Raw genomic sequence first — 16024 nt, forward strand, 5'->3', positions numbered from 1 at the left:
GGCTTATGTATTTCAACATGCAGTGTTGGTGAGGTCTCAAAGGTCTTCTGAGTACACGAGTCACTGCTTGTGAATACAGCTAATTATTTCAAATATAAGGATGTTACAATGGGCAGAAGTTGATTTTGTTTACCTTTTTTCTTGATTGACCTGTGCTTAACTGAAGCTTGGATTGCATAAAAAGCAGAACTTCAGAGCAATGTAGAGGTAAACCTAAGATTTAACAGGAAGATACTTTGCTGTTGAGGATCAAAATTTGCCCTACAACTTATTTTATATAGATTTCCACATATATCTACACATTCTGAGGGTCTGTAAGACTTGAAATTAAATACTTGTTAAATATAGATGAAAATAAGAGTAAATGCTTTATAATTAACCTGATGTCTTGATTTCCGAAACTTCGTTAGTGATGGTTTTTTAGCTTGGCATATTCATAAAAGTAAATAACCAAGTCTTGGTTGATCCATGTAAGACTCCATCTTGTCACTTCTACTTGAAGAGTTGTCATCACATGGAATGAAGCATCTGATATTCAAATTATAATATTGAGATTTTGTCCCAAAATCTTAAGACTAACTTAAAAATTGTTTGGGAAAATAACTATTTTGTCATCAAAAGAAAAAGCTATGCATGGGGCTAACTCAACTTGTTGAGAGGTGTTACTGCTGTCAGGGCATATCATTCCTGCCACAGACCAGTAGTATATTGCCACGTGACTTGTAGGCTAGGAGTTCAAAATAAGGGAAAGGCAAGGACATTGCAGTTGTTAAAGTAAGGTGACTTGGAATCTTTTAAATTATGTCAATGCAGATGTATTTTAGTGTACTCTAAAAGTTCTTGCTAACAGTTGCAGGAGGGTGGGTTACCCTCCATTGCCCCTCTCCAAACCCATGTTAAGGTTGTTTTTTAAAAAGTTCATAAGTGATGTGCCACTGTTTTCTCACACCAGCATAGTTTAGAAATGTTTTCTGACCTCTTATGCCATAGATCCTAGAGGATATTGGAGAGACAGATGACTCTCTAAAAGGCTGTTGAATGATGCTGTGATTAAATATAGTATCATCAGAGAGAGAGGTTTTGAAAAGCTCAGTTTAGTGGCAGACTTCCACCTTATTTTTGCATGCTTTTCTCCTAAGGACTTGGTGAACAGTGCCTTGGCATATTAAGACTAGAAAAAGCAGTTCTAGAATCTTCCTGAATTTGTTTTGGTTGCTGTGCAGTTGATGAAAGTCTTCATTTTAAACTTTTGTTTACTTGGATTAGGAAACGTTTCCAGCTTTATATGGCTGCATACAGTGTCACTTGGTGTTTCTAGTCCCTAGCATCTGTGTTCTTGATTTGAAGATGCCATAGTTGAACATGAGTCAACAGTGTGCCCAGGCTGCCAGGAAGACCAACGGTATCCTGGGGTGCATCAAGCATGGCTTTGCTAGCCGGTCCAGGGAAGTGATTGTCCCACTCCACACTGCGCTGGTGCGGCATCACCTCGAGTACTGTGTGCAGTTTTGGGCACCACAATACAAAAAGGACATAAAACTATTGGAGAGTGTCCAAAGGAGGGCAACAAAGATGGTGAAGGGTCTAGAAGGGAAGACATATGAAGAGAGGTTGAAGTCCCTTGGTTTGTTCAGCCTAGAGAAGAGGAGACTGAGGGGAGACCTCGTCACAGCCTACAGCTTCCTCATGAGGGGGAGCGAAGGGGCAGGCGCTCATCTCCTCCCTCTGGTGACCAGTGATAGAACCCAAGGGAACAGCATGAAACTGCAATGGGGGAGGTTTAGAATCATATCATAGAATCATAGAATGGTTTGGGTTGGAAGGGATCTTAAAGATCATCTAGTTCCAGCCCCCCTGCTGCAGGCAGGGACACCCTCCACTAGACCACGTTGCCCAAAGCCCCATCCAACCTGTCCTTGAACACTTCCAGGGATGGGGCCTGCACACCCTCTCTGGGCAACCTGTTCCAGTGCCTCACCACCCTCACAGTAAAGAATTTCTTTCTAACATCTAATCTAAATCTACCCTCTTCTAGTTAAAACCCATTACCCCTTGTCCTGTCACTACACTCCCTGATAAACAGTCCCTCTCCATCTTTCCTGTAGGCCCCCTTCAGGTACTGGAAGGCCGCAATTAGATCTCCCTGGAGCCTTCTTTTCTCCAGGCTGAACAACCCCAACTCTCTCAGCCTGTCCTCATAGGAGAGGTGCTCCAGCCCTCTGATCAGCTTTGTGGCCCTCCTCTGGACTCGCTCCAGCAGCTCCATGTCTCTCCTGTACTGGGGCCCCCAGAGCTGGACGCAGTACTCCAGGTGGGGTCTCACAAGAGCGGAGTAGAAGGGGCAGGATCACCTCCCTCGACCTGCTGGCCATGCTGCTTTTGATGCAGCCCAGGACACGGTTGGCTTTCTGGGCTGCAAGCGCACACTGCCGGCTCATGTTGAGCTTCTCATCAATCAATACCCCCAAGTCCTTCTCCTCAGGGCTGCTTTCAATCCGTTCCTTGCCCAGCCTATAGTCGTGCTTGGGATTAGGTTGGATATCAAGAAATTCTTCACTGAGAGCGTGGTCGGGCACTGGAACAGGCTCCCCAGGGAAGTGGCCACAGCAGTGAGCTTGACTGAGTTCAAGAAGCGTCTGGACAACACTCTCAGTCATATGCTCTGATTCAGCTGGTCCTCTGTGGAGCCAGGAGTTGGACTCGATGATCCTTATGGGTCCCTTCCAACTCAGGGTATCCTATGATCCTACAATTCTATAAGAATTGGGGGAAAGGTACATTTGTAGGAGCTGTAAAATAGATCTTCTAATTGTATAGTGGAGTTTAGGAATTCATGGCTGTAAAAGGTTCATGTACAAATTTTTACTATTATTAGTTTGGAATGTTTTTTATGAAAAATGTACAAAAATCATTCTACCATTTCTGCTCAAGAAGCTTTGTAACACCAGCAGCATTAGAACATATGCTTACTATGTAAATCGTAAATTTCAGCTATTATTAAATACATTTATATATTAAAAGTTGCTTTAAAATGGAATAAGTTTTAATAAATGGTCATTATCACAGTCTTCCTGCTGCTACATTTGTGCTCAGTTGACTAACAATCATTGGAGGATTTAGACAATAGTAGCAGAAATACTCTATATTAGTTAGTACCGAGGTAATTTCAAAAGTAGATGAGAAAAAATTACCTACCTAATTTGCCTGCAATCATCGATTGAGGGACTTAACTATGGCCACAACCACTGTGTAAAGCAGTGTGCACATTCAGGATATGTGTCTGTACAGTAGAGCCTTTATTAGAGATGGCCATAGGGTGAGGTTTTTTGTTTGCTGTATGCTGCGCATGTTGTTGCTTACATTACTCTGAGCTGTGTGTGGATGGGATTGAGTGGCATTTCTTCTTAATGAGTGTGAAAAGAAGTGTCCTCGTGGAGGCTGAATAAGTCGTTTGATGCCATGAATTTTGTTTCTGAGTCAAAAAAGAAAAAAAGCATGCTTTTGAATTTAAACAAAGAAACTGAAGTTAGCTGGTTATAAATAAACCTCTCCTAACAGACTATGAACTGTATCAGATGATTTTTTTTTCTTTCTTTTTAAGACCAAAAAGTGAAGCTTAAGGAAAATAAAATATGGAAAAGCTGTATTTTAGCAATGGTCTCAGTTAGGTCAACCGTAATTTCTGCAAACTAAGGAATATGGATTTTTTCAGGTTAAAACGTTATGTGTAAAATGAAAGAAAACTTGGGAAAAATTGGCATATCAATATCATGTATAAGAGATGTATTCCAGTACATGCGGAGATTCTGCACCTACATTGAGGAAGTGCTAGGTGTATATATGCAGTTCAGTGCTGGCTTTGGATTTTTGTCCTTGCAAGTCAGTTACTGTGCATTGAGATCATCCTGATAGAACCCAAATTAAAGTGTTGCATTCTTCAACAAAAATATAGTGACCAAAATTCAAATAGAGTTGTATTAAGCCACCAGAGATGTAATTTACATTTTAGCATTTGTAAATATGTGTGCTAGATTTCAAATATAATGTGTTATAGGCTGAGTTCACTTTGGCTTGTAGGTACTATTGTGTAGTAAATGTTTCAACTTCATTACACGCTTATCCTGACATGAGAGGTCCTTTTCTGTGGGAAAGTTTGAACCAGGTGCTTCTGTTGGAAGAAACCAATATGCAGGAGTTGTTATAGTATAACCCTAACTGTAAAATTATATATCATAGCCAGTAGGGTTTAGTATGTTTTTACTTTAGAGGTATCTAGAATACTGGCTGTTTGCCAAAATCAGAATAATATATTAGAAACCATTTGTAGGAACTTTGAGTCATTTAGACTCGATGCCAAAATCTATGTTAATCCCTCTCAGCAACATCCGCTATTTCAAACTCATAATTGGGACACAAGGTGAAGCCGCCACCTTATTCTGTTTTTCTAACACTTAAACTACTTCAGGTAATCCTTAGACTTTCCAGTTAGGTGGTCAGTGGAAGGGTTGAATGGCTAAATTGAAGTAAATTACTTGTTTATATATTGGGAGAATGCCTTTTCCTTGAAACACCTAATGACTATTGTAAAGGAGTTTAAAATACCTTGCTGCTTGATGACAGTCACACACATGCATCAGCCACCAGAGTGTCTGCTTTTCGCTTTGTAGAAGCATACATAGGACAAAATGATAGTAAATCTTGAGGTTTCCCATGCACAGATAGGAATTTCACCATTTGATTTGGTCACCATTATTTTAGAAGTTGAAGCCTGGATTGGGATACAGTTTAAGCCCTTGAGTGAAGGAATTTTCTGCAAATGCAGTTAAAAGAAAATTCTTCCTCAGTATCTGTTTAAGCCCTTTTCATAATCCACTGGTGACCCCAGAGTACCGTACAGGGAAGACTATGCACTTCTGAATTTATACCAAGCTTTGTGGCCCATAATTATGACACTAAGTTCAGCCCTTTCCTTCATGTTTGTGTAATAACCCTGACTTAAGCAAGAGAATATTCCCATTTTGTTGCTACTGAAATTCTTTCTTCTGTGGCTTTTTTAAAGATTTCACTATTTTCGTTGGATTGTTCATGTGATTCATTATGCTCAGCAGAAGGAAAAGGCAAAGATGCCAAATCTCAAATAAAACCATGTGTTGTTGTAATATGAAGCTTTAAGCTCTATTATACATGCAAAATGCAATCTGTCTCACTGGCCCCCAGTTAGACATAAAATACAAAACAAGCACACGCTCAGTTTTAAAAGTGCTTGATTAATCTGGTATGGGATTAACAGAGTTTTCTGCTGCTCATGAACTCTAGGTTAAGGCCTAAATGTGGTTCCTTTACATCATGTGGTCATTTTTATGCTCTAAGAGCAATACTTTTTATTGATATAGAGTTACTGGAAATCTGTCTAGTTGCTTATATTTTAAGAGAACCAAAGAAAAATCTAAAGGGATATAAAAATATTAGAAAAGGGATAATTTAATATTACAGAAGTTTTTGATCATCTCTAGATTCAAAGATTTTCTTGAATGCACTTTGAAAGGATGATTTTATACCTGTTTGAGACCATACAAATATTAAAGAAAAAGCAAAGAAAAGGATTAATTTTGGCAGCCTTACAGAGGCAGACTATGGGCAGTAAAATAAAAGTGCTCTTTTGTTTGAGATTCATCTCCATATGATTTAAAAATCAATGGGAGTTATTTGGGGTTTTTTTGATAGAATAATACTTTTGTCTCTAAAAACTTGCAAAGGAAGTCAAAATCAATGTTGAAATTCAGTAAGAATTTTTGGAACTCACTCTCTAATGTCTGAAACCAATACTGGTTTAAAGATATGAGCATTAATATGCTAATTTTCAATTAGCCTCATTGACATATTAATCATTTAGGGAAGTGAAGAGCCTAAAAGCTGGTGACGATGCAAAAAGAACAGAGTTGGGATATATTGGAAGTTGAAGGACTAGCTAGCAGACATGGCTTTTAGAAGGTGTTTAGTAGATGTAGAGCAGTTAAATGTGCCTTTGGTGGAAAGATATTTTAACTATTTTCCAGAATTTGACATGATGTCCTCAAGTGTCTGTATGTCTAGAAAAATTAGCCCAAATTGAATCATGGTATCCTGTTGCTTTTCTCGACTGCAGAAAATAGGAGCTTGCTTGCTTCTTTGGTTTCTCCACCCACTGTCAGAGGAATGCTGTCCTTAGTTTGGCAATCCATAGTAACGTGATTTAAGTATGCTCTAATATTGGGATTTGCTACAGCCTCTTGAAATAACACAGAGTAGGATGTTGACATTCTTTCTGCAATTCTTTGTTTGCTTTTTATTATGTCTTTTTATGAATTATTAATTCTTTAATTTGGTGAGAACTGCATAAGGAAACATTACCTTATGATTATGAGTAATATGTGATTGGTAACAGAGGAAAACATCATGAATATACTCTTTCCTGCCAGTAGTTGTCTTTCCTTTGTTTGCCAGGTTTTCCATCTTTCTCCTAATACTATAAAATTATAGTTAAGTTACTCTTATAGCTTCAGTTGAAAGATCATGTAAATGTGGCTTCTCCTCTTAGCTGTTGCGGGGTTACTGGAGCATAGCCTTACAGTGAGTATGAGAGAGGATATAGCTCTCACAGCTGAGTAGGTCATTCCTGGATTATGTCATGGATATTGCCAATAGGAGGGCACTAGAAGGGCTGCTTAGATTAAATGATTCAGTCCACCGCTTTAACAGAATGTAATTTAGAGGAGTAGAACTATAATTATCATCATTCTTAGAAGCAAATATTTTTTCCACTAATATATGTCTTATCCAAACTTTTGTACATTTCTGAATCAGGACCAAAAAAATCTATGTTTATTTTTACAGCTTTATTAAGCTAAGAAACAAATACAAAAGAAAAAAGACAACTGAGAAAATTTTGTGCTCAGTAATAAATAATTATAATTATAATGATATTATTACTATTATTATTGCTATTGCTATTACTATTATTAACAACAGAGACAATTTTGTTCTCAATAATAAATAATGATGATAATAATAATCATTATAATACCTCATACAGTCTGTCCAACTGTTTTCTGTAGTAGGTTTGATAAACCCCATAGTGCTTTTTATTTTAAATAATTATGGAAAATGGCTTTTTGTATTAACTTAAACTTAGTTATTAGGGACTTACTGAGCTGGCAAAAAGAAGCATATTCATGTGCAGAGTATTCAGTGGCTTGTAACTAGTCAGCTCTGTGCTGATAAAGAAAGCCAAAACTATTGTCAGTGACGTTACACTTTTCCCTTTGTATGGCTAATGAGCGGGGGACTTTTAAGGCAAAATCCTAATGTTGCCCTTCTTATTCTTATATAAGAAATAATTTTAAAATATTTGCAGCTTCTTTTAGGGTGATCTTTCAACACATACAGTTAGCATGGGGGCCAGTCTGACTCGTACCAGTACAATGTTCCCATATGATATCACCATGGAGTCCCAATGCTGACTTTTAATTTGTGGTGGTTTTCAGTCAAAATGGGGTGGGAGGATAGTCTATATTTTAATTTTTTTTATTTCTGTCATTTTAAACAGCTGTATTTAAAAAAAAAAAAAAAGTTTTGCAAGTTTAATCTTAATAATCTTCACCCAAAAAAAGCAGACACGCTATGTCATAAAATAACTATTAGTGACTAGTTTGTATCCTATAAATCTAACTTGAGTTGATAATATGGTCCATTACCAGCTAACTGCACAGAGTATTTTTCATTTTACACTCTTCAGTTACTTTTTAGTGAAGTGTTAAAAAATATGAAGCTTTTCTCCTCTCTAAAATTGCACACTGTCTGTCTGTTATTAGGGAGATAACAGCTCTTATAAATGTTTCAGTAAGCGTTAAGTAGACAGTTATGTGCACTCTCATTCCACGCTTATTTGCTTACTGTAATAAACTGATAAAATATGTGTGGTTTGTCTCTGTGTATCTGCAGGCATCATGAGTCACATAGATTTCCTTTAGAAATAATGTTGTGTCTGCAGAATTGATTGGTTATTTTCGTAAACCATCCAAAGGTACACAAACGACTTCTATTATTTAAACATATGCTGTGTAAGATTTGTAGGGGATTATCTCCTGGTTACTAGATGCTTCTTGTTCTATTAACTCTTTGGAGGATTATTTTAACCCCAGAGTGATTGCAGATATCTGCCCTGTGGTTTTCTTTAAATACTGTAGTTGTATGCATTAAAAATTGTAGAATTAAAACAGAAAACTCTGTTTTCCACACTGATGCAACTGTTAAATAGACTGCATTACTGTTACACCAACTTTTGCCAGCTCAAAACCCTTGCTAGCAAATAGAGGGTTCTGGAGAATTCTCCAGAACTAAATTCCTTTGTTCAGCATATATACATTTTATTTATTTCTAGTACTACCACATTAAATGCAACTGAAAATTAATGTTCTACAGGAAGGAAGATGGTTAAAAGATAATGTCATTATTCTGGCTGTCCTTTGCATGTCTATTGCTCTGTATAGTATATTGAAAATAAAAGTGAATGGGCTCATGAGGGAAATGATGACTGAAACATGAGAAGGAATGCTGAAAGGGGTGTGGATTAAAATCTCTAAAAATCTCAGGAAGGTTTAAGTAAAATTTGAGTCAGTAAGTATAGTGAGGTGGTTTCGCTGTGTAAGTATGCATATGTATCTACATTTTGGACTTCTGACTACTAACTTCTTATGTTTTCATTCCTAATAATAAATAGTATTGATAAAACCAGCTATATGTAAACACAGAGTAGCTAGTGTACTTCAAAATACTTGTTTTAACATGAATAAAACATATTTCCTAAGCTTGTTAATGAAAAATGGTTGAACCATTTCATGAAATAACTTTTCTATTATGCATGTTCAGCTCAAATTGAATTAAATGTTAAATGTTAAAGGCTAAGCTTAAATATAAAAATAAGATCCTAATTACATCTTAAAACTCAAATTTTAATCATTATTTCATCAGTGGTTTAAGTAACAGGTGCTAGTGTGACTCTGTTAATAATCTCTTACTGCTATTGTCTCTTTCTATGTACCAATAAGATATTTATTATTCTAAGTACTTCCTTTCTTTTTTCCTGACAACTGACTTGGCTTTTGAGAGTTTGACCTTGTCAGTTATTTCTAGAAATCCAAACAGATTATTAATCTATTAAAGTTTGGCTTTAATATTCAAAGATGTTTTGAATTTTGAGGAACTGTGAAGGTCCATACAATCTGTGCTTTTCCCATTCATTTCCTTTGTCTTCATCTGATGTCACAGGTGTAATTATTTTATAAATATAATCTAATGATAAGCTACATAAAAGTAACCCTAATCTTACCATATATTTATGTACATAAAATGGCATTGGAGTAAAAAGATACCTGATCATTATGGGTTTTGTAAAATTGCACTGAATGGTGTTCTTGGACAAAAGTATTAGATATTTTTATGCTTGTCAGAGATCAGCAATTGGACTGAAAAAATTAACCTGTTTAAAAATATGGTGCCTGTATTCATCAAGTGGTATTATTATTTGGAGAGGGATAGAAATTTAAATATTTGGCTATGTGTTCTATTGTAAACAGCTGTATTTTCTTCTGATCATACAGGAAAACTAAAAATGTCCCTGAGAACATTACATTATCTTTTTAGGGGGAGGAAAATGCCTGAACTTCACCAATTTACTATAAAAGTAGTAATAGATTGTACAGATTCGAAGTTGGGGTTGTGGGCCTTCCTCAATTCAGACGTATTCTGAAACTGCCTTTAGTCTTCACACTGAAGGTTAGTGGTAGATCATTAATTTGTTTCTAAAAATACTGATACCAGAGTTTTGTGTGTTAGGGAAAGAAACACTAGGTAAAAAGTTGAAGGTGAAATCTGATGTGGAAGGTTTTGCAGAGGTGTTTGCTTGATCACATCCTGTATGTGTTCTTTTAATTACAGTCACATAGTGGTTGAGTTTTGAGGGGATGGGAAGCCTTTCTGCCTTTTTCCTTCATTATTTATTCTTCATTCGGTATCATATGTGTGAAATTTAATGCATCTTCCAAAGCCTCCTCTGAATACAAACTTACTCAGTTCCTCATGTAGTTTTCTGCAGCTTTCATCAATGTAGTGCTCACACTTCTAAACATTCATTACTTGATCTTTTCAGATACTTATTTGAGGTGATGGCTATTACTTCTCTGACTTTCCAGTTCAGAAACTGGTGCTCAGACATGAAAAATTTGTTATGTGCTTGCTAACTTCTGAAGTTTTTCAACAGGATTCTTTACAGCCTTATGTTTTCCAGACACTCTCCCATTTCTGTAACACCTCATGGGTTTAATCCCAGCTCTTATCAGCTTCTCATATCACTGGAACTGTTCACTAAGTCTTCAGATCAACCCCTCTATGTTAAATGTGGCAGTCAGGAAAACATAGCCACCGGTGAGAGTTTTGTAGGGAAGCAAGATAAAAGCCTGTTCTCCTTGCTTAGCTCGTTTGAGTCTTGAACATCCTGCTGTTTGCAGTTGTCTCTTTCACTTAGTAACACGTTCAGGGCTATGGGTAGGGCAAGAGAAGATGGACACTCATCAGTAGAAACAGATAAACAGATGTATCTAACAGATATAGTATAAAGTTCAGTAGCTCGTAGTGCATTGATCAGACAAATGAGATTTTTGTGCTGAGCATTTGGCTTTTTTTGTGTTCTCTATGTGTTACTTTTCATGTAATTTCCTAGCCTTTCCTTAAAATTTAATTCACTTTTCTGCAGTTTTCTGCATGTACCTTTTGCGCTTTTGAGCTTATGATTACAGATTTCCTTATGAGCAGTATCTTCTGGGAATTTGCACACTGAATGTCTTTTATTCATGCTACTTCTTCAGGATAGAATGGACCCAAACGTCCTTGGGAATTCTCTTACTGTATGTGGCAGCAACACTATTGAAAAAGTGGCAACATTCTTCTGCTCTGTACGTGTTTTCAGTATTTGACTGGTGCAATTGTTAGGCAGCATTTTTTGTGGTTTTAACAAGAGAAGGAGAAGACAATCTCTCACTATAATTTCACAGTACGCAGTGGTCTTGGGGTCGCCCTTGAGTTCTGATACATAGAATGGAGAGAGACTTCTTGTTGGAAACAACATAATTATTGTAACTGTAACTCTTAAAAAACCCCTGATAATTTAATGGATAACTGTAGAGTTAAAATATTGAAAACAGATTTATAATGGAAAGTGAGGCAAATAAAACAAAGTTAAAGCTGCTATTTCCCAGCACCAGAAATGTTATTTTTAGGCTGTTATCTGATATCCATTACTGCAATTTGTTTATGGATTTGAATATGTCCTTACACGTTCCTAGTTCACTAAAATTCTGACTAGAAAGGAGGCACTCTAGCTGAGTAAAAAGTGCAATGTTTAATTGTCGTTTTACCTGTTCTTCCCTTTTACACCACTCACCAACTGTTGTTTTGTACTTAACAGGTCACTGCCCAAGTTTCTGTGCCAACAAAAACACATGAACTGCTTCATCGAATGAGTGGAAAAGGATTAGCAGCTCATTATCACTTCTCAAGACAGCCAGGCATTTTTGGTGATCGTATGGTATCTGTTCAAGTCACAGTAACAAATACAACTGATCAGAAGATAGAGAATATTCACATTGGGGAGAAGAAATTACCTCCAGGCATGAGGATGCATGACTTTAATCCAATAGGTAATCATATTCTATCTTCAAAAATACGGAATCTTAATCATTTGCAAAATTTCAAATATAGGAAAGTGGTTTTGCATAGTCATATGTATACTCGTATGTATGTATGTATACACACATATACATATGTATGCATGTGTACACACAGACCTTCATGCAACTATCTTTTCTTAGATAATCTGATTTTAACAAAAATTTAATTCAGCTTTACCCTATTTGTATTTGACTTTGAAAATAACTTCTTAGATCAGAACTTCCATGCCTGAAAGCTTACCTGCTTGTTCAAATAGCAATTGTATTGTTATCAATTCCAGTTGATATAATAATTTTTTTCTGTCTCCCCCCAATCTTTAATTCTCTTACAGACTTACTCCCATCCACATTACTATGTGAATTCATATCACATTAGAAAAATACAGAAACAAGTTCTTAAAGCACAACAGTGAAGTAAAGATTTCAGTAGTTATAAAGAAGTTTGGTATTACATTGCTGTAAGCTATCGAAATATTTATTTTTTAACATTTGAAAGGCCATACAGATTTACACCAAATAGCTACAAAATGTTTATTTTAGAGTTAAAATTTTGGAACCATTTGCACTTTGATAATGATACATACTAAATCAAGACAGTTACTTTTAGCAAAGATATTAATTTTTGTGTAAAGTGAACTGTTTAGTGTTTATTCTTCAAGTTGTCCAGTGCAGAGTTCTGATTTCAAGTTAATTTTGACTATCAACCTAATTTTATATACCTCCCTTGAAACATTCAAAGAAATAAAGTCAAAAAGGCTTACAAACAGAAAACTAGTAATACTATAAGTCAGATCAGGAGATACTGTACTCACAATAAGTCAGTGAACAGTAGCATTCACTTCTCTCACGTAAAAAACATGAAACAATCTGGAATTAATAAGTTATCCAGTTCAGGTTTCTTGAGTTCCACAACACAATCCTACCCTTTAAAGTATTTATTTCCCCAAGAAAGACATTATTGTGGTATCTGTCCCGTGAAGCTGTTGATTTCTTCTGCAGAAAATAACCTCTATATCATAGAATCATAGAATGGTTTGGGTTGGAAGGGACCTTAAAGATCATCTAGATCCAACCTCCCTGCTGCGAGCAGGGACACGCTCCACTAGTCCACATTGCCCAAAGCCCCATCCAACCTGGCCTTGAACACTTCCAGGGATGGGGCCCCTGCACACCCTCTCTGGGCAACCTGGTCCAGTGCCTCACCACCCTCACAGTAAAGAATTTCTTTCTAACATCTAATCTGAATCGACCCTCCTTCAGCTTAAACCCATTACCCCTTGTCCTGTCACTACACTCCCTGATAAACAGTCCCTCTCCAGCTTTCCTGTAGGCCCCCTTCAGGTACTGGAAGGCTACTATAAGGTCTCCCTGGAGCCTTCTTTCCTCCAGGCTGAACAACCCCAACTCTTTCAGCCTGTCCTCATAGGAGAGGTGCTCCAGCCCTCTGATCAGCTTCATGGCCTCCTCTGGACTCTCTCCAACAGCTCCATGTCTCTCCTGTACTGGGGCCCCCAGAGCTGGACGCAGTACTCCAGGTGGGGTCTAACGAGAGACAAATAGAGGGGCAGGATCACCTCCCTCGACCTGCTGGTCACACCTTTTTTGATGCAGCCCAGGACACGGTTGGCTTTCTGGGCTGCAAGCACACACTGCCTGCTCATGTTGAGCTTCTCATCAATCAATACCCCCAAGTCCTTCTCCTCAGGGCTGCTTTCAATCCATTCCTTGCCCAGCCTGTAGTCGTGCTTGGGATTGCACCAACCCACATGCAGGACCTTGCACTTGGCCTTGTTGAACTTCATGCAGTTCACATGAGCCCACCTCTCAAGCCTGTCAAGGTCCCTCTGGATGGCATCCCTTCCCTGCAGCGTGTCGACCACACCACACAGCTTGGTGTCATCAGCAAACTTGCTGAGGGTGCACTCGATCCCACTGTCCATGTCGCTGACAAAGATGTTAAGCAGTGCCGGTCCCAGTACCGACCCCTGAGGAACGCCACTCGTCACCGTTCTCCACTTGGACATTGAGCCGTTGACCACAACTGTTTGAGTGTGACCATCCAGCCAATTCCTTATCCACCGAGTGGTCCATCCATCGAATCCATGTCTCTCCAATTTAGAGGCAAGGATGTTTTGTGGGACAGTGTCAAATGCCTTGCACAAGTCCAGGTAGATGATGTCAGCTGCCCTTCCCTTATCCACCGACACTGTACCCCTATCATAGAAGGCCACCAAGTTTGTCAGGCACGATTTGCCCTTAGTGAAGCCATGTTGGCTGTCCCCAATCACTTCCTTATCTTGCATGTGCCTGAGCATAGTCTCCAGGAGGGTCTGCTCCATGATCTTGCCAGGCATGGAGGTGAGACTGACCGGCCTGTAGTTCTCTGGGTCTTCCTTTCTTCCCTTCTTAAAAATGGGGGTTATGTTTCCCCTCTTCCAGTCAGTGGGAACTTCACCTGACTGCCAGGACTTCTCAAATATGATGGAGAGTGGCCTGGCCACTTCATCCACCAGTTCCCTCAAGACCTGCGGATGCATCTCATCAGGTCCCATGGACTTGTGCACCTTCAGGTTCCTTAGATATTCTCAAGCCTGATCTTCTCCTACAGTGGGCAGTTCTGCATTCTCCCAGTCCCTGCCTTTGTCTTCTGTGACCTGGGCAGTGTGGCTCAAGCATTTGCCAGTGAAGGCTGAGGCAAAGAAGTCATTGAGCACCTCAGGCTTCTCCATATCCTGGGTAACCAGGTCGCCCGTTTCATTCCGGAGGGGACCCGCATTTGCCCTCGTCCTCCTTTTATCACTAACATACCTATAGAAGCTTTTGTTGTTGTCCTTGACATCCCTGGCCAGACTAATTTCTGTCAGGGCTTTGGCTTTCCTAACCCGATCCCTGGCTGCTCCGACAGTTTCTCTGGATTCCTCCCAGGCTACCTGCCCTTGCTTCCACCCTCTGCAGGCTTCCTTTTTTTGTTTGACTTTGCCCAGGAGCTCCTTGTTCATCCATGGGGGCCTCTTGGTGTTTTTGCTTGACTTCCTCTTTGTTGGGATGCATGGCTCCTGAGCTTGGAGGAGGTGACCCTTGAATATTAGCCAGCTGTCTTGGGCCCTTCTTCCTACCAGGGCTTTGTCCCATGGTATTCTACCAAGCAGATCCCTGAAGAGGCCAAAGTCTGCTCTCCTGAAGTCCAGGGCAGTGAGCTTGCTGCGCACCCTCCTCGCTGCCCTGAGGATCCTGAATTCCACCATTTTGTGGTCACTGCAGCCAAGGCTGCCCTTCAGCTTGACATCCCCTACCAGGGCCTCCTTATTGGTGAGAATAAGGTCCAGCGTGGCACCTCTCCTCATGGGCTCCTCTATCACTTGGAGGAGGAAGTGGTCATCGACACATGCCAGGAACTTCCTGGATTGCTTGCGCTCAGCTGCATTGTCCCTCCAGCAGATGTTGGGGTGGTTGAAGTCCCCCATGAGGACCAGGGCTTGTGAACATGAGGCTGCTCCTATCTGCCTATAGAGGGCTTCATCTGCTCGGTCCCCCTGGTCAGATGGCCTGTAGCAGACCCCCGCTATGATGTCCCCTGCCCCAGCACTCCCTTTAATCCTGACCCATAGGCTCTCAGTGGGCTCCTCATCCATCCCCACGTGGAGCTCCATGCACTCCAGCTGGTCACTGATGTAGAGGGCAATGCCCACTCCTCATCTGCCCTGCCTGTCCTTCCGAAAGAGCCTGTACCCTTCCATCCCAACACTCCAGTCATAGGAGCTATCCCACCACGTCTCTGTAATGGCAATAAGGTCATAGCCTTTCAGGCACACACACGTCTCCAGCTCCTCTTGTTTATTCCCCACGCTCTGTGCGTTCGCGTAGAGGTGTTTCAGTTGTGCCCCCGATGAGGCTGACTTATTGGCTGGGGTGGCTGGAATTCTTTTGATGTATCTTCCCAGTGTTACCCCGTTGCTTCCTGTTGCATCCGGAGCCCCCGGCTCGTCTCCTCTAGGCTTCGAGCGTGCTGTAGTGCATCCAGCACATCTCTGAGCAGTAGGCTGGGGGTCCTCGCCAGCGCCCCATCCCTCCAACCTGGGCACATCATCCCACAACATGTCGCTGGCAAGCCTGATGTTATCCCCCTCCCCCTTCGAGCCTAGTTTAAAGCTCTGTCGATGAGCCCCACTAGTTCCTGGGCAAAGATCCTCTTCCCCCTTTGAGAGAGATGAATCCCATCAGGGTTCATCAGGCCTGGTGCCGTGTAGGCCGTCCCATTGTCA

The 16024-nt window shown here is 39.9% G+C and overlaps 1 protein-coding gene across 3 annotated transcripts in view; it reads left to right on the forward strand.

Moving 5' to 3' along the window:
• The window catches only part of AP3B1 (adaptor related protein complex 3 subunit beta 1), a 173287-nt gene that overhangs the window by 126646 nt on the left and 30617 nt on the right, over window positions 1-16024 (forward strand). For all 3 annotated transcript variants that reach the window (XM_054811067.1, XM_054811068.1, XM_054811066.1), the window contains exon 23: window positions 11501-11732. In XM_054811067.1, coding sequence (XP_054667042.1) covers window positions 11501-11732 — 232 coding nt within the window. The remainder of the gene's footprint in view (window positions 1-11500; window positions 11733-16024) is intronic.

Source organism: Grus americana, chromosome Z (assembly GCF_028858705.1).
Source record: "Grus americana isolate bGruAme1 chromosome Z, bGruAme1.mat, whole genome shotgun sequence".
Classification (NCBI taxonomy): domain Eukaryota; kingdom Metazoa; phylum Chordata; class Aves; order Gruiformes; family Gruidae; genus Grus; species Grus americana.